The sequence below is a fragment of the Schistocerca nitens genome, chromosome 6 (assembly GCF_023898315.1).
Source record: "Schistocerca nitens isolate TAMUIC-IGC-003100 chromosome 6, iqSchNite1.1, whole genome shotgun sequence".
Classification (NCBI taxonomy): Eukaryota; Metazoa; Arthropoda; class Insecta; order Orthoptera; family Acrididae; genus Schistocerca; species Schistocerca nitens.
Window position 1 is genome coordinate 662,802,101 of NC_064619.1, and position 25,585 is coordinate 662,827,685.

Consider the following 25,585-nt stretch of genomic DNA (forward strand, 5'->3'; position numbering starts at 1 on the left):
GACAGTGTTCAAGATCTCCTGGCCAAGAAAGCAAATCACATGTGGGAAGCAAAAATTGCAGAGAAAGACCAGTGGATGAATGCAGTAGGCATGTTCATATGGACGTAGTTTGCCGTAGTTATGCAGAGATGTAGACGACTGCACAGGATATACTTGGCTGAAGAGCTGCACCAAACCGGTCCCCGGACTGATGGCCACAACTAAAGAAAATCGACAACGACAGTCAGCGTGCTGACAGAAGGAAGACAACTGCGGCACCTGGCTGGCCGCCTCGCAGCGAGTCGGCTTGCCTGAGTAGCGCCCAAGGCGCGTGGCCCGGCCGTCGGCCTTGACTCCTGCTCACGATGTACGCAACAGCGGCGGCGTGTCTCGGAGCGAGCGCGTGAATCAGCGGTTGCTGGTGGGAGGCGCGGACGCTCCGCACGGCTGCCCGCGGACAGACGGCGTCCGTGGTTTCGCGACCAGTCAGTCGCCCGCCATCTGCAGGCTGAACGAGATGGCCGCGAGGGGCAGCACCGGCGCGCTGCTGGTGGGCGCGGTGAGTACTACGCGTACTACTGCTGCTGTCTTATTTTAAACCAGTGACATTTGACTGCCAGCGGTCCGGACTGCTCCCGCCAGCAACACAGCCCATTTTAGACGAGCGACATTTTGGTCAAAATCGACTACTTCTGGTGGGAGCGCGTCACCTACCTGCTGATAAATCAGCCGCCAATCACGTCTCGTTTGGCGCAGTGCCGTCAGTGATCTATTGATTGTGACATGTGTAGAGTTCTGAAATCCCGAGTATCGCAGAAACAACGGACTGTGGCGTCGTCAGCTAGCACCGGAGGTTAACCAATTCTCGCCGCTACCATTCGTGTTATAGTAATGGATTTTGTGCTTTTGTGTCTTCTTAATCTTTATTTTATTCTTTGCTTTGTTTTAGTGGCACATTCCAAAGGTTGTATGCGGTCCTAATATCTTTCGTACTAGTGTCCTCCCACGAGAGAGACCAAAAATCGAAAAATGGCAGTGACAGTTTGAAAGGTACAAAGGATAAAGTAAAAATGCGCTGCTACTGTCTTCTGAATATTGTTTGGTGAACAAAACTGTTGAGCCTTCAGAGCCCACTTGTTGATGTATTGGCTGTTGGCTTTCGTCTCGGGATCTTCGGTCGACGTTGCTTAGTGATTTTCCTGACGTTTCGCCAGCACGAGTGGCTGGCATCGTCAAAGGCAACAATAGAGGGTGAACCTCTGAGAATGCCAGCTACTCGTGTTGACGTAACCTTAAACAAAGAGGTTAGTAAACCATCACCGGTCCTAGATTTCGAAACGAAATACATTGTTTGCTGTTTTTGTATGTAAATATTTTCTTAAGCAAACGATACTTGATGTTTTGAAATGTTTGGGCGACATGTTTCCTCTTTTTTCTGTTCTCAGCAGAGTAGAGAATTTACCGTACGACCTCTGCCAAGAATATGAATTTTGCTTAGGTCACTAATAAAATGTGTTGTCATTTCTTGTTCCTTAATTCTGTTGATATATTTTGACTTATGTAAGAAGGATGGTTCCTCACAACCTCACGTTCACCTTTAGAGTGTCAAAGTGCATACAGAGAACTCTCACTACGCTTGCAATTTTGAAACTGACACGTAAACAGAAAAGGCCACTCGTGACGGGCAATACTCAGTACAGGAGGAATAAGAAGGCAGGGGCGCTGTAATAGACCACTTGCCAAGAGTAGTCGACTGAGACAACAAAGTTGTTAGTGTAAAAGGGCATACAAGAGTAGGAGACTCGCACTGCCCGTTTCCATTGCGCTGCCGCTACCACAGTGCAAGTCCTGCGCCTGCCACTTATCAAATAGGAATAATGGACGCAAAATTTTAATCTGTTTCAGATATAACTGTAGCATACTTACAGACACTGTAGAAATCTATATCAGGGTTTTCAAACTGGGCCTCACGACTCTCGGGTGGGTCGCTTCATGATACAGATTAACAGTTTTTCGTAGTTTTTAATCTTAACTTTCGACAATAGTGCTAACAAACGTTAATATGCAATAAAAACTTGTAGAACTGTAACCAGTGCTGCCAGCTCTTCAAAACGAAATAAACTAAATGTGTCTACAAAAAGGAGCCTGGAAAAAGATGAAATATAAGATATATTATGATGCAGTTTGCAATCATTATTCTGTGTAGTAGTTACAAAATAATGAAGTCAGAGGCTGTGCTCAAATGTAGAATGAAAACAATATAATTCCGCATCCCATCTGGCCGCGACTCCTCTCAGGAATAGATAGAAACAAGAATTAATTTATATTTATTTTAGTTTGGTATCTGCTGGAACTGCAGTAATACAAACAATTCACTGTGAAAGTATAACACAATTTGAATTACATATCCTTGATAATACGGAAACAACAGACTGCATTTTTAGAAGTTCAAAACAGATGATGTGCAACACAATATGTGTGATTGTAATTCGTGTCCGTGATCCGCATATTAAATATTGCTTCATCCAAATCATATGTCCGTTGTAGTGGGGTTGGCATCTTAGCAAACTACTGCACTGAATAGAAGTTCGCTGTTCCTTTTCACAGACCAGTCGCTGGTCCCTTGTTTATTACATCTGTGAAATGGTCGACTTCTGATTCATCTTGCATCAATCTGCTTTGCTTACAACAGCGTCCATCATTATTGCGATGTTGCGATACTTTGAATTCCAATAACTCTCTTAAGTGTTTATATTACGTAGTTACGTTTTTCTTCTTGCGTATGTGTATTCTGTCGCCCGGAAACGCACACCAACACAACTATAGTTTGATTTCTTGTGCTTTTTAATTCCATCTAATACTACATTTTCATGAGATTTTAATGCATGTTTTGAAATCTTAGGTCGAGGCAAATACTTTTCATCTAATCAACATGGATTTTAGTGCTTTCCTATCGTCAAGAAAAAGAAAACTAGAGAAAACGCCAAATGATCCCAATTAACTCACTCATTTGCCAGCTAAATGGTATTAAAGAATCCAGAGTTAGCTCTAAAAAGCTGATTTGGCAGCACTTACTGTAACCAATCGCTAGTAAGAGCCATTTTCACATTTTATTGCAAATACAATAGTTAGCAGTGATGAGCATCCAAATTAGTCTGTCATGGTGGCTGGCCATTCTGTTGCCTCTACTTCGGCCAACGTTTTGCTAGTGGCGAGTGGCAAATCTCTGTCGGATCCCAACAATGTCGCTTGCTGACTGTATCTCGTTCACGTAAACAAAATCCCGCTCAGCTATTAGTTGTCGCGTGCAGTGCAACTGTCGGACGTTGTGACGCCTCTGGCCATAGGGCCTACTTACGTACCAGTTATTTCATCGTTATTGTTGTGTGAATGGCATAATGAGGTACGCTAAGATATTCAAAGTCTCCACTGTTTTTGCCAATCACGGAGTTCAATGTTTAACTCGCGTAGTTCTTGTCACTGTTCAGATGTAACTAGACCCAACGTAATTTTTTTTCTTTCTTTCTTTTGTCAATCGTACAACGTATTTTGAAATGTAATGGGCCTGAGTTACGAATGAATATTCAAAAATTATGGAAAACAAAAATACATAATTTTGTTTGATATATAACTGCATGGTCATGGGTAGCCGGAAGATGTTTTGATTAGACGATGGAGTCGCACTATAAATAATGTGATCAAACAGCGCTGGCGAGAATAAATGCCAGCAGAGAGCTGGAATAGAAAGGGCGAAAACTGATCTTGGAAGCGGAATTTTGGATTTTACAAAATGTTCAAATGTTTGTGAAATCTTATGGGACTTAACTGCTAAGGTCATCAGTCCCGATGCTTATACACTACGTAACCTAAATTATCCTAAGGACAAACACACACACCCGTGCCCGAGGGAGGACTCGAATCTCCGCCGGGACCAACCGCACAGTCCTTGACTGCAGCGCCCGAGACCGCTCGGCTAATCCCGCGCGGCTTGGATTTTACACCGGACAACGATGGACTCAGGAAAGTTTTATGAAGGAGTAATGTTGGCTGGTTCTAGACCTTCACTGGACTTAAGAAAGTATAATTGTACTGTAGAAAAGACTGAAAACGTGGTATGGGAACAAAAGGTAACTGATAATGTGATGAAAAACGTGAACACTGTATCTTAGTTTATTTTAAGTTTACTTACATTTGAAAATTTTAAGAACGCTGTATTTGTAGTTAGTAATAAACAGCGATTAATAAGTATGATATTTGTTTTAATACAGATCCATTTTGTAATTAATGAATCAAGTAAACAACTTTTATACATTTTTTCGTTACCTCTGAATACTTTGAAACAGTTTTCATACCGGCGCACTTTGGGTCCGATGAATAATCGTTAAGTATGGTCTAACAACAATCGCATGAAACACATCTTCTTAACGAAGTACAGGTGAGCTGTGAATAAAATCCGATGACACTGTGCGCTCGTGATCGAAAATTTGAAGGAGATGCAAGTTCAGTTGTGATTTCATACATCGCATGCGCAAATAGCGCCAGTGTTAATATGGTATTTACGTCTAATTACGGCTAACTGCGAGAATTAGAGCAACATGGTGAGAGGGTCGCGAAGTTATTTTAGAACTGTTTTTCACAGCCGTGAAGGACGGCATTTCTTAATAGCTGCAACTGTCACTAGTTTAGCGCGATTTCAGATCTCATTGAACAGTCCCGTTCTCTGTTTCGCCAGGCGTGATTGGTCTTGTCGCTCATATGCGCTGAGAAAATGTGTAGTGTTGCTTCGTGTTCTGTAGAGAAAAACAGCGTGATAATCCGTTATAAATCACCGGGAAAAATTGTGCTTGATATCTTCAACATGTTTTGGAAAAATAATCGTCACTACCGATACAACAGATTTCAGAAATAAGATCAAAGTTTATCGGAGTTTTCTGTGTCGAGTATATTAGATACACGGAAAGAGAAACGGAACACAGGTAAAATATCAACTCTTGAAAACCAAAATAATTCGCTTTTGCAATACACATACCTTATGCAAATGAAATATCCCATGTTTGCGAATTCCCCTCCTAACTTTCGTTTTCCGTTTGATCTCTTACGTACCTTATGACGGAAGTTTTCTCCTTAATCGTTAATCTTTCGATCAGCTGGCAACACTCCATATTGAATTATTAGAAGATATCTCCTGCATTATTTTTAACTTCTTTTAAAAACACCAGTCGCAGTCTTCCTAGAACATCTAGAAGGAAATAGTGGTGTCGTATTGTGTGACCAACCCCTCGTGTCTTCATCTGTCAATTGCTCTCCTAAATGACCTTATTTCACCTGTTCCTTCATCTGTTCACATTGTTTCCGGTACTATATCTCAAATGCTTCAAGAGATTTCGTTAAAGTTTTCCCTGTTGTCCATGTTTCAGTGCCATAAGTGCTATGAACTGAATGCAGCTCTTAGTCGCATTCTTCTTCATTTCAGTATCTATGATGTTAGAAAAAGTATTATCGTCTTACGTGTAAACATTTTATATGCTTCTCCAATTCTTTGTTTTACGTCTTCTTTACTTCTTCCGTCTTCAGAGGACTAATTTCCGAAGTATTTTTATGAGCTTGGTTGCTTCATCTTGTTTCCTTTAATATTAATGTTTACTCATTCTGAATCCCAAGCACACGAGAGTGATCTGTCTGTTTTTAGTTAACTTCCAGTTGGTACTCATCCCTTAGTACTTTCTCAATAACTTCTAAGATTGTTTGGAGATTTTCTTCATTTGGAGCTATCATAACCTTGCCACACAAGCCTACTAACACCACAAGTCACAGACCTGAAAAACCACCTCTTACAGCGCGGAACGCCGTGAGTCGTGCAAGAATACAGTCAGTGAGGTGCTGGAAGACATTGAACAGGGATGCCGAGCTATGCTGACTCCGCGCCACGGCCAGCTGCGTTACGTTTCTTGAGTGAAGACCAATCACGCGAACAGCCCGATTGAGGTGGTGTCACAAATTCTTGATTGGGTTTAAATCCGGCGAGTTTGGTGGCCAGGGGAGTGTGATAAACTCGTCCTGGTGCTCTCTGAACCACGCACGTACTCTGCCAGCTATACGATGCAGTACATGCTCTGGTGGGGGATGCCATCGTGTCGAGGAAAAGCAAGGTGCATGTAGGGGCGGACATGGACCCCAAGGACAGGCGCATACTTGCGTTGCCATGCACGGTATACTTTAACCACAGTGGCACGCGAACAGTTTACAACCATAGCCGTTTTGGAAATGCTTCTCGCTTGTCCCAAAAGCCAATGATTATATCCTTTTGGACGTCAGATCTTGAGTTGTTGTTGCACGTTGACGTTGAATGTAGGAATTGGACACTTTAATGTTACTAGACCGTGTATTGATGTCTTTGCAACTTCTACTAAATGTAATCTGAAGAGGTCTATTTTCCAGCTGTTCATCGCTTTAAGAGCAACATGTTAAGGGAATTTGACGTTTTATTGTTTGTCTGTTGTTGTTGATTTGATGTCGCTCTCCGTTTTGATGTATTCTGTACAGGCCTACTCCATCATATATCCATTTGAACCTACTTACTGTAGTCAAGCTCTGGTCTACCTCTGCAGATTTACCCTCCACACTTTCCTCCATTAAAAACCTGACGATTCCTCGAGTCCGGAGGACATGTACTATCATCCTATCTCATACTGTACTATATATTTCTTTTTCCTCAGTTTAATTCAATATGTCACGATTAGTTATTCGATTCAAATATCTGTCTTAATAATTCGCCTGCAGCAACACATTTCAAAAGCTTCCTCTCTTTTGGTTCAAATGGTTCAAATGGCTCTGAGCACTATGGCACTGAGGTCATCAGTCCCCTAGAACTTAGAACTACTTGAACCTAACGAACCTAAGGACATGTCCATTATAATTATCCGGGCTGTTATGCCGTGGTCGGTTGATGAATTCTGTGTCGATTCCCAACGTTTCGTCTCCGACTGCGGGAGACATCTTCAAGGGGGTCCGTAGCTCGATGGAAGGTCCAACACACCCACTGGCTCACTAACGACTGCCGCTAAATTCCGTGTCCGCGCGCTCCCACGCCGCGGCGTGACGTCACGTGTTTTGAAAACGTCAGTGCAATTGGCCGCTGTCCGTCGCCGTCGATCGCCGTTGCCATCACCCAGTAGTGGACGGGTGGTACACATCTTCTTTAACACCGGCATCCATATACCGTTTAATTTCACGCCTTCCTCCTTTCGGTTGAAATTATTTGGGTATTTAGCGATTTCGATTGCCTCCCTGTAGAGCCTTTCGTAATAACCGCTTGTGGCCGCTAGTACTTATAATAATGGACATGATATTTCCGGCCGTGAAAGTCTACATTTTAGTAACCTAAAGACATCACACACATCCATGCCCGAGGCAGGATTCGAACCTGCGACCGTAGCAGTCCCGCGGTTCCAGACTGTAGCGCCTAGAACCGCACGCCTCTCTTTTGATGTGAGCGGTCATGGGAGAGTGAAATGCACATACGCTGATTAAAAGTATCCGGACACCTGGCTGAAAATGACTTACAGGTTCGTGGTGCCCTCCATCGGTAACGGTGGAATTCAATATGGTGTTGACCCACCCTTAATTTTGATGATAGCCTCCACTCTCACTGGCGTACGTTCAATCAGGTGCTTGGCGGTTTCTTGGGGAATGGTGGCCCATTCTTCACTGAGTGCTACACTGAGGAGAGGTATCGATGTCGGTCGGTGAGGCCTGGCACGAAGTCGGCGTTTCAAAACACCCCAAACGTGTTCTATAGGATTCAGCACTCTGTGCAGGCCAGTCCATTACAGGGATGTTATTGTCGTGTAACTACTACGCCACAGGCCGTGCATTATGAACAGGTGCTGGATAGTGTTGAAAGATGCAGTCGCCATCCCCGAATTGCTCTTCGACAATGGGAAGCAAGAAGGTGCTTAAAACATCAATGTAGGCCTATGCTGTGATAGTGCCACGCAAAACAACAAGGGGTGCAAGCCTCCTCCATGAAAAACACGAGGAGGCCATAGCAGCACCACCTCCGAATTTTACTGGTGGCACTACACACGCTGGCAGATGACGTTCACCGGGCATTCGCCAAACCCACACCCTGCCATCGGATCGCCACATTGCGTATCGTGATCCGTCACTGCACATAACGTTTTTCCACTGTTCAATCGTCGAATGTTTACGCTCCTTACATCAAGCGAGGCGTCGTTTGGCATTTACTGGCGTGACGTGTGGCTTATGAGCAGCCGCTCGACCATGAAATCCAAGTTTTCTCACCTCCTGCTTAACTGTCATAGTACTTGCAGTGGATCCCGATGCAGTTTGGAATTCCTGTGTGATGGTCTGGATAAATGTGTGCCTATTACACATTACGACTCTCTTCGACTGTCGGCGGTCTCTGCCACTCAATAGACGAGGTCGACCTGTGCGCTTTTGTGCTGTAAGTGTCCCTTCATGTTTCCACTTCACTATGACCTAGGGATGTTTAGGAGTGTGGAAATCTCACGTACATACGTATGGCACAAGTGACACCCAATCACCTGACCACGTTCGATGCCTGTGAGTTCCGCGGAGCGCCCTCTTCTGCTCTCTCACAATGTCTAATAACTACTGACAAGGGAACCTCCCCATCGCACCCCCCTCAGATTTAGTTATAAGTTGGCACAGTGGATAGGCCTTGAAAAACTGAACACAGATTAATCGAGAAAACAGGAAGAAGTTGTGTGGAACTATGAAAAAAATAAGCAAAATATACAAACTGAGTAGTCCATGTGTAAGATAGGCAACATCAAGGAAAGCCTGAGCTCAGGAGCGCCGTGGTCCCGTGGTTAACGTGAGCACCTGCGGAACGAGAGGTCCTTTGTTCAAGTCTTCCCTCGATTGAAAATTTTATTTTCGCAAAGTTATGATCTGTCCGTTCGTTCATTGACGTCTCTGTTCACTGTAATAAGTTTAGTGTCTGTGTTTTGCGTCCGTACCGCAAAACCGTGCGATTAGTAGACGAAAGGACGTGCCTCTCCAATCGGAACCGAAAACATTTGATCGCAAGGTCATAGGTCAACCGATTCCTCCACAGGAAAGCACGTCTGATATATTCTATACGACACTGGTGACGGCATGTGCTTCACATGACAGGAATATGTTGTCGACCCACCTAACCTGTACACTTGGCGAATGGGTAAAAAGATTTTTCTACCTTGCCCGATTTAGGTTTTCTTGTGGATGTAATAATCGCTCCCAAAAAAGTGATGAAAACATAACAGTTTGTCACATAAACTGCAACAAATGAATGCAACAGTTTCACAGTCGCACAGTTTTGCCTGTGCTCTATCAAAACATATGTTTTTAACGTTTTCAAATTTTTCCGTGTGTAGACCGTCAAATCCTGCATATGTCCAAGCAAATCTGAACATGTCCTGGAATTTTGGAGAGCGAAGTTGATTATGTGTGAGTGCCTGAACTTTGATAATTGTCTGAAAACAAAAAAATGAAACTTTTCACTCGAGGGTAGACTTGATCCAAGGACCTCTCGTTCCTCACGTGCACACGCTAACCACGGGACCACAGCGGTGCTGAGCTCACACTATCCTTGATGTTGCCTATCCTGCGCATGGACTACTCAGTTGGTATATTTTGCTTATTTTTTTCATAATTCCACACAACTTCTTCCTGTTTTCTCGATTGATCTGTGTTCAGTTTTTCAAGGCCTATCCACTGCGCCAACGTATAACTAAATCTGAGGGGGATGCGATGGGGAGGTTCCCTTGTGAAGTCCCTGATATGGAGTACCTGGCAGTAGGTGGCAGCACAATGCACCTAATGACAATGAATAATACACTAAATGAATCGACATGCAGATTAAAAGTGTTCTGTCTCGGAAACAATTCAGAATAGAGCATGTGTCCACATAAGTTTTTTGTTCAGAATCACTAATGCTATTACACGACACTTTTGTGGTCGTCCGGATACTTTTCATCCCATAGTGTATACAGAAGGTGGCAGTTTGGCGTTCGCAAGGTATAAAAGGGCAATGCGTTGGTGGAGCTATCATTTGCACGTTGGTGATTCATGTGAATAGGTTTTCGAAGTATTGTGGCCGCACAACGTATTTCCTGTCTTTGAACGCGGTTTGGTGGTTGGAACTAGAAGCATGGGCCATTCTATTTCGGAAATCGGTAGGGAATTCAGTATTGCGAGGTTCACAATGTCGAGAGTCAGCCGAGACTACCAAACTTCAAGCATTATCTCTCCACAGACAACACAGTGGCCGACGGCACTAACTTAACGACCGAGAGCAATGAAGTTTGAGTAGGATTGTCGGTGCTATCAGGCAAGCAACACTGCGTGAAGTAGCTGCAGAAATCATTGTGGGATGTACGATGAATGTATCTATCAGGACTGTACGGCGAAATTTGGCGCTAATGGTTAGGTCTGCAGACGATAGACGCGAGTGGCTTTACTAACGGCACGATATCGACTGCAGCGCCTCTCCTGGGCTCGTGGCCATATCGGTTGGACCTTAGGCGACTGGAAAACCCTTGGCCTGTCCATATGAGTTCAGATTTCATTTGGTACGAGCTGATGCTAGGCTTCGAGTGTGCCTCAGATCCCACGAAGCCATGGATCAAAGTGGCGAACAAGACAATGAGCTAGCTGGTGGTGGTTCCATAATGGTGTGAGCTGTGTTTACATGGAATGTACTTAGTCCTCTGGTCCAAGTGAACCGATCATTGGCTGGAAGTGGTTGTATTCGGCTACTTGGAGAGTATTTGCAGCTATTCTTGGATTTTATGTTGGAAACGACAATGGAACTTTCATGGATGACAATGAACCATGTCATCAGACCACAATTAATCACGATTGGTTTGGAGAACATTCTGGCCAGTTCGAGAGAATGATTTGGGCACCCAGATCGCCCGACATGAATCCCGTCGAACATTTATGGGATATAATCGAGAGGTCATTTCCTGCGAAAGTCAGCTCGCTCTTTTCCGCCATGAGATCCACAGTGCAGTGGACAACGGCGCTCAAGTTGATGCCGCGTTCCTTGATTTCAGTAAGGCATCTGACACCATCCAGCATTGCCGTTTAATGACAAAAATACGAGCTTACGGAGTATCGGAGCAGACTTGCGACTGGAGTCAAGACTTTCCTGCGGATAGAACTCAACACGTCGCTCTTAACGGAACAAAATCGACTGATGTAAAGGTGAGAGGACCGTTGCTGTTTATATACAGGGTGGGTCAAGTGGAAAGGTGCGTGAATTGACGAGTAATAGCATTAGTGATTCTGAACAAAAAACTTATGTGGACACATGCTCTATTCTGAATGGTTTCCGAGACAGAACACTTTTAATCTGCATTTCGATTCATTTAGTGTATTATTCATTGTCACTGTTTACAACGTACAACAGTAGAAGAGAGGAAATTGAGACGGACATTTTGGTACAGGACGCTTGTGGCCTATCAAGTCGCAAAACCATCTCAAGTTGGCCTACAAAAAATACCTAAGCTACAACGCATTACCGACCCGCGAGATTTCCAATATTCTCGCGATCTCTTCGCGCAAACTGTTAGTCCTTGACAAAAAGTAAATAGGACCTTTCTTATTGCAAATTTAATTCAGTTTCATTGTATACTGAGACAAATTTTCGTTGGATTGTGCGGTTTTCGAGTTATTAAAGAAAAACGTACAAAAATGGTATTAAACAAGCCATTTCTCGGAAACCATTCACAATAGAGCATATGTGCATATGAAGTTTTTTTTGTCCAGAATCACCAATTCTATCGCGTCTCAAAGCATGTACAGTCGTGCTCAAAAGTATCCGAACGACCTGAATTGTATTTCACCTGATTCGTATGCAACCCGCATAATGCAGCTGTCTAGCAGGTCCTCTAATCGCTCCGTGGTACAGTCGTTTAACTATTGAAAAGGGTTCCAACAAGTCACCACTAGAAAACTCTGCCCTGTATCGCAATAATTCAAGATGTAAAGTAATATCACGATACTACAAATATCAGGGAACACCTTAGCACAGATAAGACTGTCCTTAAGGCTTGTAAACTCACATTTATTGCAATAAATGACATACCTGAAATGGTACCACTCTCATTATTACGCCAGATAGGTAATGCAAGTAGTAAGTTCGTCGTATTCATGATTTCCACTTCAAAGTAACATAACGTACTTGTTATTTAACACAAAATGACATTAAAAACTTAAGTTATTCACGAGCAGCTAGTTGAGAATTTGTATGAACTTCAAATGACACGACGAACCGTCTCGTTCTGCATTTGGATTCAAACCCAGGACATGCAGACTAAGATGTCGTGACTGACGGAAGCTAACAGTCATTCCTGACTATGCATACAGAGAGTGATAAACCTCGATTTTAGACAGTATCAGTTAGCAAATATCAACTTTAAATTACATAACGTAAACATTTTTAACGGACGCGAATTCCTACCCAGCATCTATTGTCCTTGTTAACGAACTACGAGAGATGTTAAATATTGCTTCTCCAAAAGTAACTTACTTGAAATGCCGTGAGGTAGACCTTTGTGTTGGACAGGGATTCGAACCCAGAACCTAATCGGATTGTTATTGAAGCACAATCAACTGTGACATATCGGATTTTCTCGGCAGTAGCTAGATGTTTTAACTGAAATGACGAGACGTAACATTAATTTTTTCCTTCCTCGAACTCCAACCCGGCACCTATCGCTGTTATATTCTAGAGAATACGAACGCTAAATATGGGTTTGTTACACCAGCAGCTAGGTGTGAGCATGTTTGAAATAGAAATAATATGACAAAGAGTTCAGTGCTGAATGGGAATCGAGTCCCACACATATCGTTGTTGACTATACACAAAGAGACGTCAGCTACCGAATTTTTCTCCACCAGCAGCTCGCAATAACATCCTTGAACTTACAGTGATCTCTCAAATAGTTCTGTGTCTCACTGGGAGTCTAAAACGTCAGATAACGTTAGTGTTGACAACGAATGAAAATGAATTAAAAATCAAAATTATTATCCACCAGCAGATAGGTGTTCTCATGCTAGAGCTTGATGATACATAATGAAAACTTAAGTGCCGGGCAAGGATTCGAACCCATTCACGCGTAGTTTGTGGAGATGTTGAGGAATGTGCAGTTTTGAACAAACAACAAGTAGTAGTCGAGCTTCATTGTCACGAAGGGATCAAATTCCGTTATAAGGGCGGTCTGAGTAGCATTCCCAGTTCAGAACCAATTTTATCGACATACAGAAGCTCAAATAAAAGATGGAATAAGTGTCCTGTGACCCTACATAGCGTTTGTTTCGTTACTAGAAATAAATAACTAGTATAAGAAAGGTTACTGGAGATAGAGTTCCCACATTACGCCACTCCTGACTTTATTGTGGTTCAACCTAATGTCTACTTGGCAGAGAAGGAATATCATGTTTAATGTGAATTTCAGACCACAATGCCATTATACCTTCTTCACTTGGCGTAGCCAGAAGAGAATAGAATCTGTCTCTCCCTATTAAAAATCATAGGCCGAAGTTGTAATCGAACTGAGACCATTATGATAGGACCCTAGCATCAATCCAACAGACCACCAGATCATCTTCTCTGAGGCTCATTATCCTATCATAGCGCCGATGCGACACACTCGATGAGAATTCTGACACACAGGCTCCCTGTAGTGGTTTGCAGTATGTTCAGTACATTCATGTACTTAGTTGACCGAATAGCCATGAACTAGCTACCTCGGCTACCCAGTGCATGCATTTGACTCTATTTTGTAATCACCGAAATAAAATCACGTAATTACCATCAACACAGAACTGCCAACATTGGAGGACCGAGCGAGGTGGCGCAGTAGTTAGCACACTGGACTCGCATTCGGGAGGACGACGGTTCAATCCCGTCTCCAGCCTTCCTGATTTAGGTTTTCCGTGATTTCCCTAAATCGTTTCAGGCAAATGCCGGGATGGTTCCTTTGAAAGGGCACGGCCGATTTCCTTCCCAATCCTTCCATAAACCGAGCTTGCGCTCCGTCTCTAATGACCTCGTTGTCGACGGGACGTTAAACACTAACAACCACCACCACCACCACCACACATTGGAGGATGCAGAAATTTTAAATAGGAAGTGTTCCTTTCCATTTGAGCTACTCTACTGCGTGTTGTGTTTGTTGAAAACGTCGTGCAGTGCAAAAGAAAAGTTGTAACTGTCGGTCTCTCAGAAGTCTAGATCCGGCCATACGCATTATCTCATAGCACTGTGGAATTTGGAAGTTCTGGAGGAACTGTTGTTGACTTCTGGAGGTGCTGTAGCTACATGGGCGCTAGTAGCGTAACGGTAAGTGTCGAGCGCTGTAGATAAAATGTCGCGGGTTCAATTACATTCGTTGCCACATTTTTTAAAAAGCAATTTTGCTGTTTTCTGAAGTTATCAGTTTAATGAAACTTCAAACTTAATTCCCTTCACTTCTCACCCCAAAAAGCCGCATGTGGAAAAAGGCTAACTTCTGCGTCATTTTGTTCTTTTCAGGTTTAAAAGATTTCCAAGCAGCAGATGCATCTCGAAGCTTTTGTATTACGTATGGGGAGAGCGCAACGTGCCAAAATAGCCAGAAAAGTATTTTCTACATTAGTTGACGTCTGGTAGTGGCATTTTATTCTTCTTCAAACCTTGTGTAACAGCTTTAACTCAGAACAAGTTTTCTACATGCATGTAATCAATAAACTGCATGTGCGCTGTCAGACTGTTGTAGATAACATCAGAGAATTCGCATATATCGTTGATGATTAATTTCTCTCTCATGTTTAGTATTGTTTTAACAACACTGAAAGAAACCTTACGAAAATTGTGCACTGTATTATAAGAAATGAAATAAAACTACCCACGATAATCTTACGACGAATGTTTGTTTTAATAATACTGAGTATCTGTTCACAAGTGAGCTTCTATTGGCATGAATTAGATACATACTACTCACTTAGATTCCGATTGGATCCGTGTATAATTGGTATCCTGTGTCATACTCAACAGGTATGCAAATGTGACATTTCATAAGCAAAGTTATGTATTCCTAGAAACCCAAAGTTTACTTGTCAGCAGCGGAAAGAGGCGTTACCTGTTGTGCAGCATTGTAAGTTTTCACTATGAGCTGAAAGTACTTTCTTGCGATTTCGTTATCGATGTTTGATCTGACTGCTTGTAGCTCTTTCACAGAAGGGATAAAAATGTTTCTCTCTGCGAGACAGGAACCGCCAACCATAAGAGACGATTATTCACGGGTGATCACGTCAGCACACAGCTAGCGAAGAGGTGTGTGTAGTTCCTTCCTTTTACGAGGCCAATAGGAACTAAAACTTGTAAACCGCTACTTGAGGTACGAGATTAGTTGCGATTTCCACGTGCAACGGCTTTCCTGGGCTGAAAACCGTAAGTTTACAATCTTTTGTTACACCTCAAGCGATATTAACTCAGATTATGCAATGGAAATGACATGAAAAATCAAGTGAACTCTGAGGCTTAATTCCATGCACACCAGGAAGTAACTCGTCGATCACAGCGCTGACAAGATACCTTGCCTTGTTCCCAAATCTCAGTTACAGTACCAGCAGGAAGAGGACGAACTTATGTGACCCTAGAGCGGGCTGGAAAGTGACCATAGCTGGCGTCACAAACACGCGGCTGGTATGGCCTGGAATACATAATGCGCCTGATTCGCATTTCTGTAACTAGCTTTAGGGACTGGAGCGTAGTTACTAATAATATTCAGAACTGACTGCAAACTAGGAATCATATATCAGTAGCTCTCATAGTTGTTTTTATATTTATTTCGTGACTGTACTCAAAACAAAAAACTCATTTACAGACGTTGTCGTGTCTCGCCGATAGTCTAGCACACCAAACAAATAAAAAAAAAAGAATGTGTGTGTGTGTGTGTGTGTGTGTGTGTGTGTGTTTCAGAGAGAGAGAGAGAGAGAGAGAGAGAGATAAAAATAAAAAAAAGAATGAGAGAGGGGGTAAAAAATTCTTGTAAAGAAATTGAATACTGGTATGTAAAGAAATGTTTCATTAAAATGACAAGTTCCGCATCAAAGCGAAATGTCGTATTCATGATCTATGGAACAAGTATTAATCTAATCTAATCTAATCATATCATATTGCTGACTAGCCGTGAAGAGTCATGAATTACCGAAATTTTCGCCAATATCAGTAACCAAATCTTAAACTGAAAATAAAAGACGACAATTTTGTAATAAACCGGGTCTCCTATCACGACCCTTTCTTCCCTGTTAACTAACCACGGAAGATGTCTGATATACCTCCATTCAGAAGTAACAAAGTGTGTATGCATTTAAAGATGAAGCGCATGATATGAAGTTCTGTGACGGAGATACGAACCCAACACGTAATCGGATTGTTAACTAAGTAAAATCAAATGTTACGTATCGGTTTTTCTTACCAGCTGCTAGGTGTTTGAATCTAAAATGAGAATACAAATTTTTGTGCCTGAGCGACAATCGAACCGCACTGTTATCTTTCTTCTTCATCGTCCCTGAATATAGTAGCTTAAGTATCAATTGATTGCTCACCAACAGTAAGATGTGTGCATGTTTGACCAGAAATTGTTGGCAACACATGAACAGACATTAAAAATGCACGTCATTTTCACTACAGGCCGGTGTGCACGCGATACGGCTTGAAATGGAATTAGGAATATTTTTGTACTGGATCCGGAATCGGACCCACCTTTGGAGGAGACATGGAGAAGATTGCAGTGTTGGAAAAAGGAACGAAATGATCGAACTATACTGTCCCGAGAGATTCAGATCCTCGAAAGAGGAGATACGAGTTCGAAACACAGTCCAGCACCAAGTTTTTCAACGTCTCTAGTTCAATGAAGTACAAATAAAATAAGAGCCCTTTTCCTTTAAATGGCTATCGGTTCATCAAATAAAATAAAATTTTCTAGTGTAAGTAAGTTTACTGGCGACAGTATTTCTGTTTACCATGACCTCCACCTATGTCATTTCCCAAAGTAAACCGGCTCTGTGCAGTTGGGAATGAAGGAACGTGATGTTTAATGCGGATTCTGGGTTATAACGTCTTTCTCTTGAGGTTACTGGAGGTAAAGTAAATCTGTTTGTGTCTCTTAAAAGTAAATTCCTGAATCCATGCATTGTACTTGTGATAGTTCGTTCCACCAGACCATTGTGGCCACATTTCCCAGCCCAGGAGTGTGCTGTAATGGATGATGTGCTTAGCTTACAAAATTAGTCACGATGGACAAAATGCGAGTCTGTTAAATGGTTAAGTAGAAGCATGCTTCTGACGCGGAGACTATGCTGTTCTTATGTCAGCCGGATGTAAAGACTCTCTAGGCATCACTTCTTCGATGTGAAGCCATTTTGAAATTTTCACTAATTAAGGAAATTTCTTAGTTCGAGAAAATCCACTGCGAAGCGTGAAGCTACCGGATAATTCGGTTATTACCGTCATTATTACTATCGTTTTATTCATACCGCTGCTGGAACACATGTGCTTGAAGATCATTTAAGGTCTTTTGGTCATTATAGAAGTAGTTGCCCAAGAACAGGTTCTTTCCCTGTCTACGGAATCCTTTTCATGTTAATATCAAACATCAGCAATTACTCGTAGATCACATTAAAACTAAAGTAATTGATGAAGACGTTACTTGATAACAAAAACGCGCTGCCTTTCTTCATTTACTTGCGCCTAGAAATGGCTGTCGGATACTGCCAAACCAAAAGACAAGGCACCTTACTGCCTTCCGATATACGTCGCTGTCGGTTCTTCCATATTATTTGGTCGGCGTGACCTGTTTCAAGTTGTGTTTGACAGAGAACGTTATAGAAAATCGATTGTTTTCCTTTGCAATAAACAGAAAGATTTTCATTCTAAGCTATCCAAGTTCCAAATTTTCGCAATATTAGTTCAAATTTAATATTCGCTTCTATAATGTAGGAAAGCATTTCACAGTTGCAAAACCTGCATCCGACTCATTGACCTTACACTTAGTCGCTGGCCATAAATTCTAGCTCAGAGTGACACCATTTTAAGTAACCTAATGTAGCGAAAACTGTTTGCCAGTGCTCTTTCTCACCGGAAAATATGGAATTCAGTCATTGGGCTCCACAAGTACACTGTAACAGTAATTTCTGTGTGTATGCAATGCATACGGATTGTAGAATTTGGTGGTGCTCTCTCTTCCACTTCTGTATACAATATGCCTGACCTAAACGGGCCCTTTATCATTACAGGCCCTGGGCGGTGCAACATCATACTGGCAACAGTAATGTGCTTATACTGACAACCTCAATGTTCGTTTTAGCTGATTTTGTAATCATTTAAATAAAACAACATCACCTTTCAGTGGGAGACATTTCATCCCCCTTTTCCGTGAAATTTGTCAGTAAGCTTTTTGCCTTCAAACCAGCGAAATGCGGCAGAGTACGGCCGGTAAACGATTCACAAACCACGATTTAGTGCCGTTAAGACGATTTCGTTAAACATTGGCGTGGCTGAAGGAAATTAGTTTCTTCTTAAATCATCTTATGGTGCAACGTTCACAGGTATCTCAAACAGGAAATGCTCTTTATCCAGGTGTGAAGGTTGTAAAACAAACTTCTCACAGTTTGTGTGAGGTTTATCTTTTCGTCTGACAGCACTGTGTAAGTATTTTGTCTAAGAGGTATCACAAGTAGTGTTCCTGTAGCTGTGGGAATCAGTGGTTGAAAACGAGTTTAACACCAGTGGGTACACCACTGCTAAATTTTCAAAATGATTATCAACCTAAGTTTGAGTTCATACACAAACTGAGGTGCATTTATAATATTCAAGCTAGATTGTGTATTCTTGTCTTCCTTGAGTGGGCACACACGTATACAATACAATGAATACTTCGAACGCTATAGTTAACGTTGCTCTCATAAACAATTTTTTAAAAAAATTCTTCTCGTTCTTAATCGTGCAATATGTGTTGTAGATACAGTCTTAGAGAAAAAAAACTGACCGCCGAGTCGTTCACGTAAGGTGGACAATACAATCGCATTCCTCTCTGAATTCTATGTTCGGCAATATGCTCGATCTGGCAACATTGTACTGCTACACTTCCCGGAGGAACTCTTGACTGCAGTCTGAGTACATTACTCTTGTCTATGACCACAGTCTTGAGATAAAACGCGAGACTAGCTATTGCGATGTTTGGTAACCATAAGCACACGTCAACAAAATTCTTATCGCCCCTTTCCTCTCGGTGCGGAAGCTATGAGTATAATTCATGCAAGTGTACAATATATTTCACTTTCTGTCACATTGGTAATAACAGTTAGGTTCAACAATATTGTAGCGAGAGATTTCTTGGCCGACCATCCGCCTCTGAACACCGCATGCATCTGAGTTCTTTGGGACCCGTTTGCTGCCTACTGGCGGGGGCTGAGGCAATGTGCCGCCTCGCCTTCTGCCGACAATGTCTGCTCCACTCCTCACTCTTGTCGGTGTAGAATGATTTAATGTTGTTGAGTGGTGACCCATAAAATCTGTCTACGATTTGTGTTTTACACTCGATAGCAAATGAGGTGCAAAACTGTTTTCATTGGTAAGTATTTTAATAACACTAGTGTGCAATACATCAATGTGCTACAGAATTAATTTCATTGTTTCTGATCCAGTGCATTATAATTAAAGCGTCACATCTTGTTCTTTTTCGTTTCACGGGAGATTCTTCAAATAATTTATTTTTGTCATGGATTCATATGTGTTAGTCAAGGCACAGAGAGTAAATGCAGTGTAATGTGTTTGGTTTCTTTCTTTGATTCCCTATGGTAAATGGATGCTCTATAGCTACTATGGCAAATTGCTTGTTTTGAGGATCATACATTAAATAATGGAGAAGTGAAGGCTGTTCAAAAGTGATATTTAAAATATTCAATTGGATTTAAGGCGACAAAATTGCCCATATTTGAAGCTGCCCAGAGAAAAGGTAAGTCGCTAGAGCCACTGTTAGCAAATGTCTGCAGAGAGTTCCTCATTGCTACTGTGGAAATTTAGCATAGAGACCCTGTAGTATCCAAGAGGTTCCTTTCCTTCGTACTTATCACCCTGGCATGTGAGTCTTAAGTGAAGAACAATATTGAATTTCATATCGTTGACGGTCGATTCGAATTTCTTCAGAGACGCTTGTATTGTGAAGCAGCTTGGCAGTCAGAAAGCCGAGATCTATGTCCATTAACGCAACTTACTGTGTCGAGCTACCAAGAGGATTTGATGTGTAAGGGTTTTCTCCTGATTTCCTTACAGAATTTTTTCTGGAAAATCGCAGCCCTATAAAATAGATCTGAAAAAAAAGCTCGCACACGCTGGCCCCTACCACAGGTAGAACTGATGACTCCTTGAACCGTTGCGACACAAGACGCGGGTGGTACCACGGGGCTACGGACACACTGCTGCCAGCACCCCACTCTCATCATGGTGTTGGTCGCTCAGTCTCATAATGCATCGTGAAAGATAATAAAATTTGTCCCTAATCTGAATAAAAGAATTTCTTTAGCCAAAAAATTGAATTTTCTGTCTCAGTGTCTTAGATTACATGAGGATTATATAGCACGAGTCATTCAAATGGAAAGGGAGTATCAAGTAAGTTTAGCGAGTCAATTCAGTACCATACACGGAAGTGATTGCACTGTCACAGTGTTGCCAAATGTTTATGACGACGTTGCCAATTCGTAATTCCATTTCAAGCCCTATCACGTGCACACCGGCCTGCTAGTGTAAATGACGTGCATTTTTAATGTTTGTTCATGCGTTGCCAACAATTTCTGGTCAAACACGCACACATCTTACTGTTGGTGAGCAATCAATTGATACTTAAGCTATATTCAGGGACGATAAAGAAGAAAGATAGCAGTGCGGTTCGATTGTCGCTCAGGCACAAAAATTTGTATTCTTATTTTAGATTCAAACACCTACCAGCTGGTAAGAAGAACTGATAAGTAACATTTGATTTTACTTAGTTAACAATCCGATTACGTGTTGGGTTCGTATCACGGTCACAGAACAACACATCATGCGCTTCATCTTTAAATGCATACACACTTTGTTACTTCTGAATGGAGGTATATCAGACATCTTTCGTGGTTAGTTAACAGGAAAGAAAGGGTCTTGATAGGAGTTCCGGTTTATTACAAAACTGTCGTCTTTTATTTTCAAGTTTAGATTTGGTTACTGATATTGGCGAAAATTTCGGTAATTAATGACTCTTCACGGCTAGTCAGCAATATGATATGATTAGATTAGATTAGATTAATACTTGTTCCATAGATCATGAATACACACACACACACACACACACACACACATATTATTTTTTTATTTTTATTTGTTTGGTGTGCTATACTATTGGCGAGGCACGACAACGTCTGTAAATGAGTTTTTTGGTTTTGAGTACAGTTGCGAAAGAAATATAAAAACAGCTATGAGAGTTTAAGAACCTTCAACATCACAGCGCGTCAGCAATCGTTGATTAATACATTAAAAAACTAAAAAACCGCCTCGATTGCGAAACCTAGGTGCTTTTTTCGTAATCGAGGTGGGTTTTTAGTTTTTTGATAAACTGTGAGAGTTACAGATTTATGATGCTTAGTTTGCAGTCAGTTCTGAGTATTATTAGCAACTACGCTCCAGTCCCTAAAGCTAGTTACAGAAGTGCGAATCAGACGCATTACGTATTCCAGGCCATAGCAGCCGCGTGATTGTATGGTCACTTTCCAGCCCGCTATAGGGTCACATAAGTTCGTCCTCTTCCTGCTGGTACTGCAACTTCGATTTGGCAACAAGGCGAGGTATGTTTGGCAACGCTGTGATCGACGAGTTACTTCCTGGTAGGCACGGAATTAAGCATTAAAGTTCACTTGATTTTTTCTGTCATTTTCATTGCATAATCTGAGTTAATATCGCTTGAGGTGTAACAAAAGATTGTAAACTTACGGTTTTCAGCCCAGGAAAGTCGTTGCACGTGGCAATCGCAACTAATCTCGTCCTTTAAATAGCGCTTTGCGTGTTCTAGCCACTATTGGCCTCGTAAGAGGAAAACACAATACATATATCTTCGCTAGCTGTGTGGTGACGTGAACACCCGTAAATAAGCATCTCTCATGGTTGGCGGTGGCAGTCTCGCAGAGAAAAACGTTTTTATCCTCGTAAGAGGAAAACACAATACATACATCTATGCTAGCTGTGTGCTGACGTGATCACCTGTGAATAATCGTCTCTTATGGTTGGTGGTTCCAGTCTCGCAGAGAGAAACGTTTTTATCCCTTCTGTGAAAGAGCTACAAGCAGTCAGATCAAACATCGATAACGAAATCGCAAGAAATTACTTTCAGCTCATAGTGCAATAGTGAAAACTTACAATGCTGCACAACAGGTAACGCCTCTTTCCGCTGCTGACAAGTAAACTTTGGGTTTCTAGGAATACATAACTTTGTTTATGAAATGTCATATTCGCATACCTGTTAAGTATGACACAGGATACCAATTATACACAGATCCAATCTGGATCTAAGTGAGTAGTATGTATCTAATTCGTGCCAATAGAAGCTCGCTTGTGTACAGATACTCAGTTTTATTAAAACAAACATTCGTCGTAAGATTATCGTGGGTAGTTTTATTTCATTTCTTATAATACAGTGCACAATTTTCGTAAGGTTTCTTTCAGTGTTGTTAAAACAATACTAAACATGAGAGAGAAATTAATCATCAACGATATATGCGAATTCTCTGATGTTATCTATAACAGTCTGACAGTGCACATGCAGTTTATTGATTACATGCATGTAGAAAACTTGTTCTAAGTTAAAGCTGTTACACAAGATTTGAAGAAGAATAAAATGCCACTACCAGACGACAGCTAATGTAGAAAGTATTTTTCAGGCTATTTTGGCACGTTGCGCTCTCCACATGCATAATAATTAAACTGATAACTTCAGAAAACAGCAAAATTGCTTTTTAAAAATATGTGGCAACGAATGTAATACAACCCACGACGTCTTATCTAGTGTGCCCGACGCTTACCGTTATGCTACTAGCTCCCGTATAGCTACAGCACCTCCAGCAGTCAACAGACTTCTGAGAGACCGACAGTTACAGCTTTTCTTTTGCACTGCACGACATTTTCAACAAACAGAACACGCAGTAGAGTAGCTCAAATGGAAAGGAACACTTCCTATTTAAAATTTCTGCATCCTCCAATGTTGGCAGTTCTGTGTTGATGGTAATTACGTGATTTTATTTCGGTGATTACAAAATAGAGTGGAATGTATGCACTGGGTAGCCGAGGTAGCTAGTTCATGGCGATTCGGTCAACCAAGTACATGAATGTACTGAACATACTGCAAACCACTACAGGGAGCCTGTGTGTCAGAATTCTCATCGAGTGTGTCGCATCGGCGCTATGATAGGATAATGAGCCTTAGTGAAGATGGTTTGGTGGTCTGTTGGATTGATGCTAGGGTCCTATCATAATGGTCTCAGTTCGATTACAACTTCTGCCTATGACTTTTAATAGGAAGAGACAGATTCTATTCTCTTCTGGCTACGCCAAGTGAAGAAGGTATAATGGCATTGTGGTCTGAAATTCACATTAAACATGATATTCCTTCTCTGCCAAGTAGACGTTAGGTTGAACCACAATAAAGTCAGGAGTGGCGAAATGTAGGAACTCTATCACCAGTAACCTTTCTTATGCTAGTTATTTATTTCTAGTAACGAAACAAACGCTATGTAGGGTCACAGGACACTTATTCCATCTTTTATTTGAGCTTCTGTATGTCGATAAAATTGGTTCTGAACTGGGAATTCTACTCAGACCACCCTTAAAGCGGAATTTGATCCCTTCGTGACAATGCAGTTCGACTACTACTTGTTGTTTGTTCAAAACTGCACATTCTTCAACATCTCCACATACAGCGCGTGAATGGGTTCGAATCCTTGCCCGACACTGAAGTTTTCATTATGTATCATCAAGCTCTAGCATGAGACCACCTAGTCCGCCGCTCGTGGTCTCGCGGTAGCGTTCTCGCTTCCCGAGCACGGGGTCAGGGATTTTCACCTGCCTCGAGATGACTGGGTGTTTGTGTTGTCCTCATCATTTCATCATCATCCAAGAAAGTGGCGAAATTGGAGTGAGCAAAGGTTGGGAACTTGTACGGGCGCTGATAACCACGCAGTTGAGCGCCCCACAAACCAAGCATCTTCATCATCATCATGAGAACACCTATTTGCTGATGGATAATAATTTTGATTTTTAATTCATTTTCATTCGTTGTCAACACTAACGATATCTGACGTTTTAGACTCCCAGTGAGACACAGAACTATTTGAGAGATCACTGTAAGTTCAAGGATGTTATTGCGAGCTGCTGGTGGAGAAAAATTCGGTAGCTGACGTCTCTTTGTGTGTAGTCAACAACGATATATGTGGGATTCGATTCCCAGTCGGCACTGAACTCTTTGTCATATTATTTCTATTTCAGACATGCTCACACGTCGCTGCTGGTGTAACAAACCCATATTTAGCGTTCGTATTCTCTAGAATATAACAGCGATATGTGCCGGGTTGGAGTCCGAGGAAGGAAAAAATTAATGTTATGTCTCGTCATTTCAGTTAAAACATCTAGCTACTTCCGAGAAAATACGATATATCACAGTTGATTGTGCTTCGATAACAATCCGATTAGGTTCTAAGTTCGAATCCCTGTCCAACACAAAGCTCTACCTCACGGCATTTCAAGTAAGTTACTTGTGAAGAAGCAATATTTAACATCCCTCGTAGTTCGTTAACAGGGACAATAGATGCTGGGAAGGAATTCGCGTCTGTTAAAAATGTTTGCGTTATGTAATTTAAAGTTGATATTTGCTAACTGATACTGTCTAAAATCGAGGTTTATCACTCTCTGTATGCATAGTCAGGAATGACTGTTAGTTTCCATCAGTCACGAAATCTTAGTCTTCATGACTTGGGTTTGAATCCAAATGCAGAACGAGACGGTTCGTCGTGTAATTTGAAGTTCATACATATTCTCAACTAACTGCTCGTGAATAACTTAAAATTTTTGATGTCATTTTGTGTTAATTAACAAGTACGTTATGTTACTTTGAAGAGGAAATCATGAATACGACGAACTTACTACGTGCATTACCTATCCGGCGTAATAATGAGAGTGGTACCATTTCAGGTATGTCATTTATTGCAATAAATGTGAGTTTACAAGCCTTAAGGACAGTCTTATCTGTGCTAAGGTGTTCCCTGATATTTGTAGTATCGTGATATTACTTTACATCTTGAATTATTGCGATACGGGGCAGAGTTTTCTAGTGGTGACTTGTTGGAACCATTTTCAATAGTCAAACGACTGTACCAAGGAGCGATTAGAGGACCTGCTAGACAGCTGAATTATGCTGGTTACATGCGAATCAGGCGAAATGTAATTCAGGTCGTTCGGATACTTTTGAGCATGACTGTACCTTTCCTTCTGACTCACCCTGTATAAATGTCT

At 41.7% G+C, this 25,585-nt stretch overlaps 1 protein-coding gene across 1 annotated transcript in view; it reads left to right on the forward strand.

Moving 5' to 3' along the window:
- The first annotated feature begins 371 nt into the window (after positions 1 to 371).
- Positions 372 to 25,585, forward strand: part of LOC126262207 (venom dipeptidyl peptidase 4-like) — a 425,317-nt gene continuing 400,103 nt past the window's right edge. The window contains exon 1 of the mRNA XM_049958631.1: positions 372 to 538. Within this exon, the coding sequence (XP_049814588.1) occupies positions 497 to 538 (42 nt within the window). The 5' untranslated portion in view covers positions 372 to 496. The remainder of the gene's footprint in view (positions 539 to 25,585) is intronic.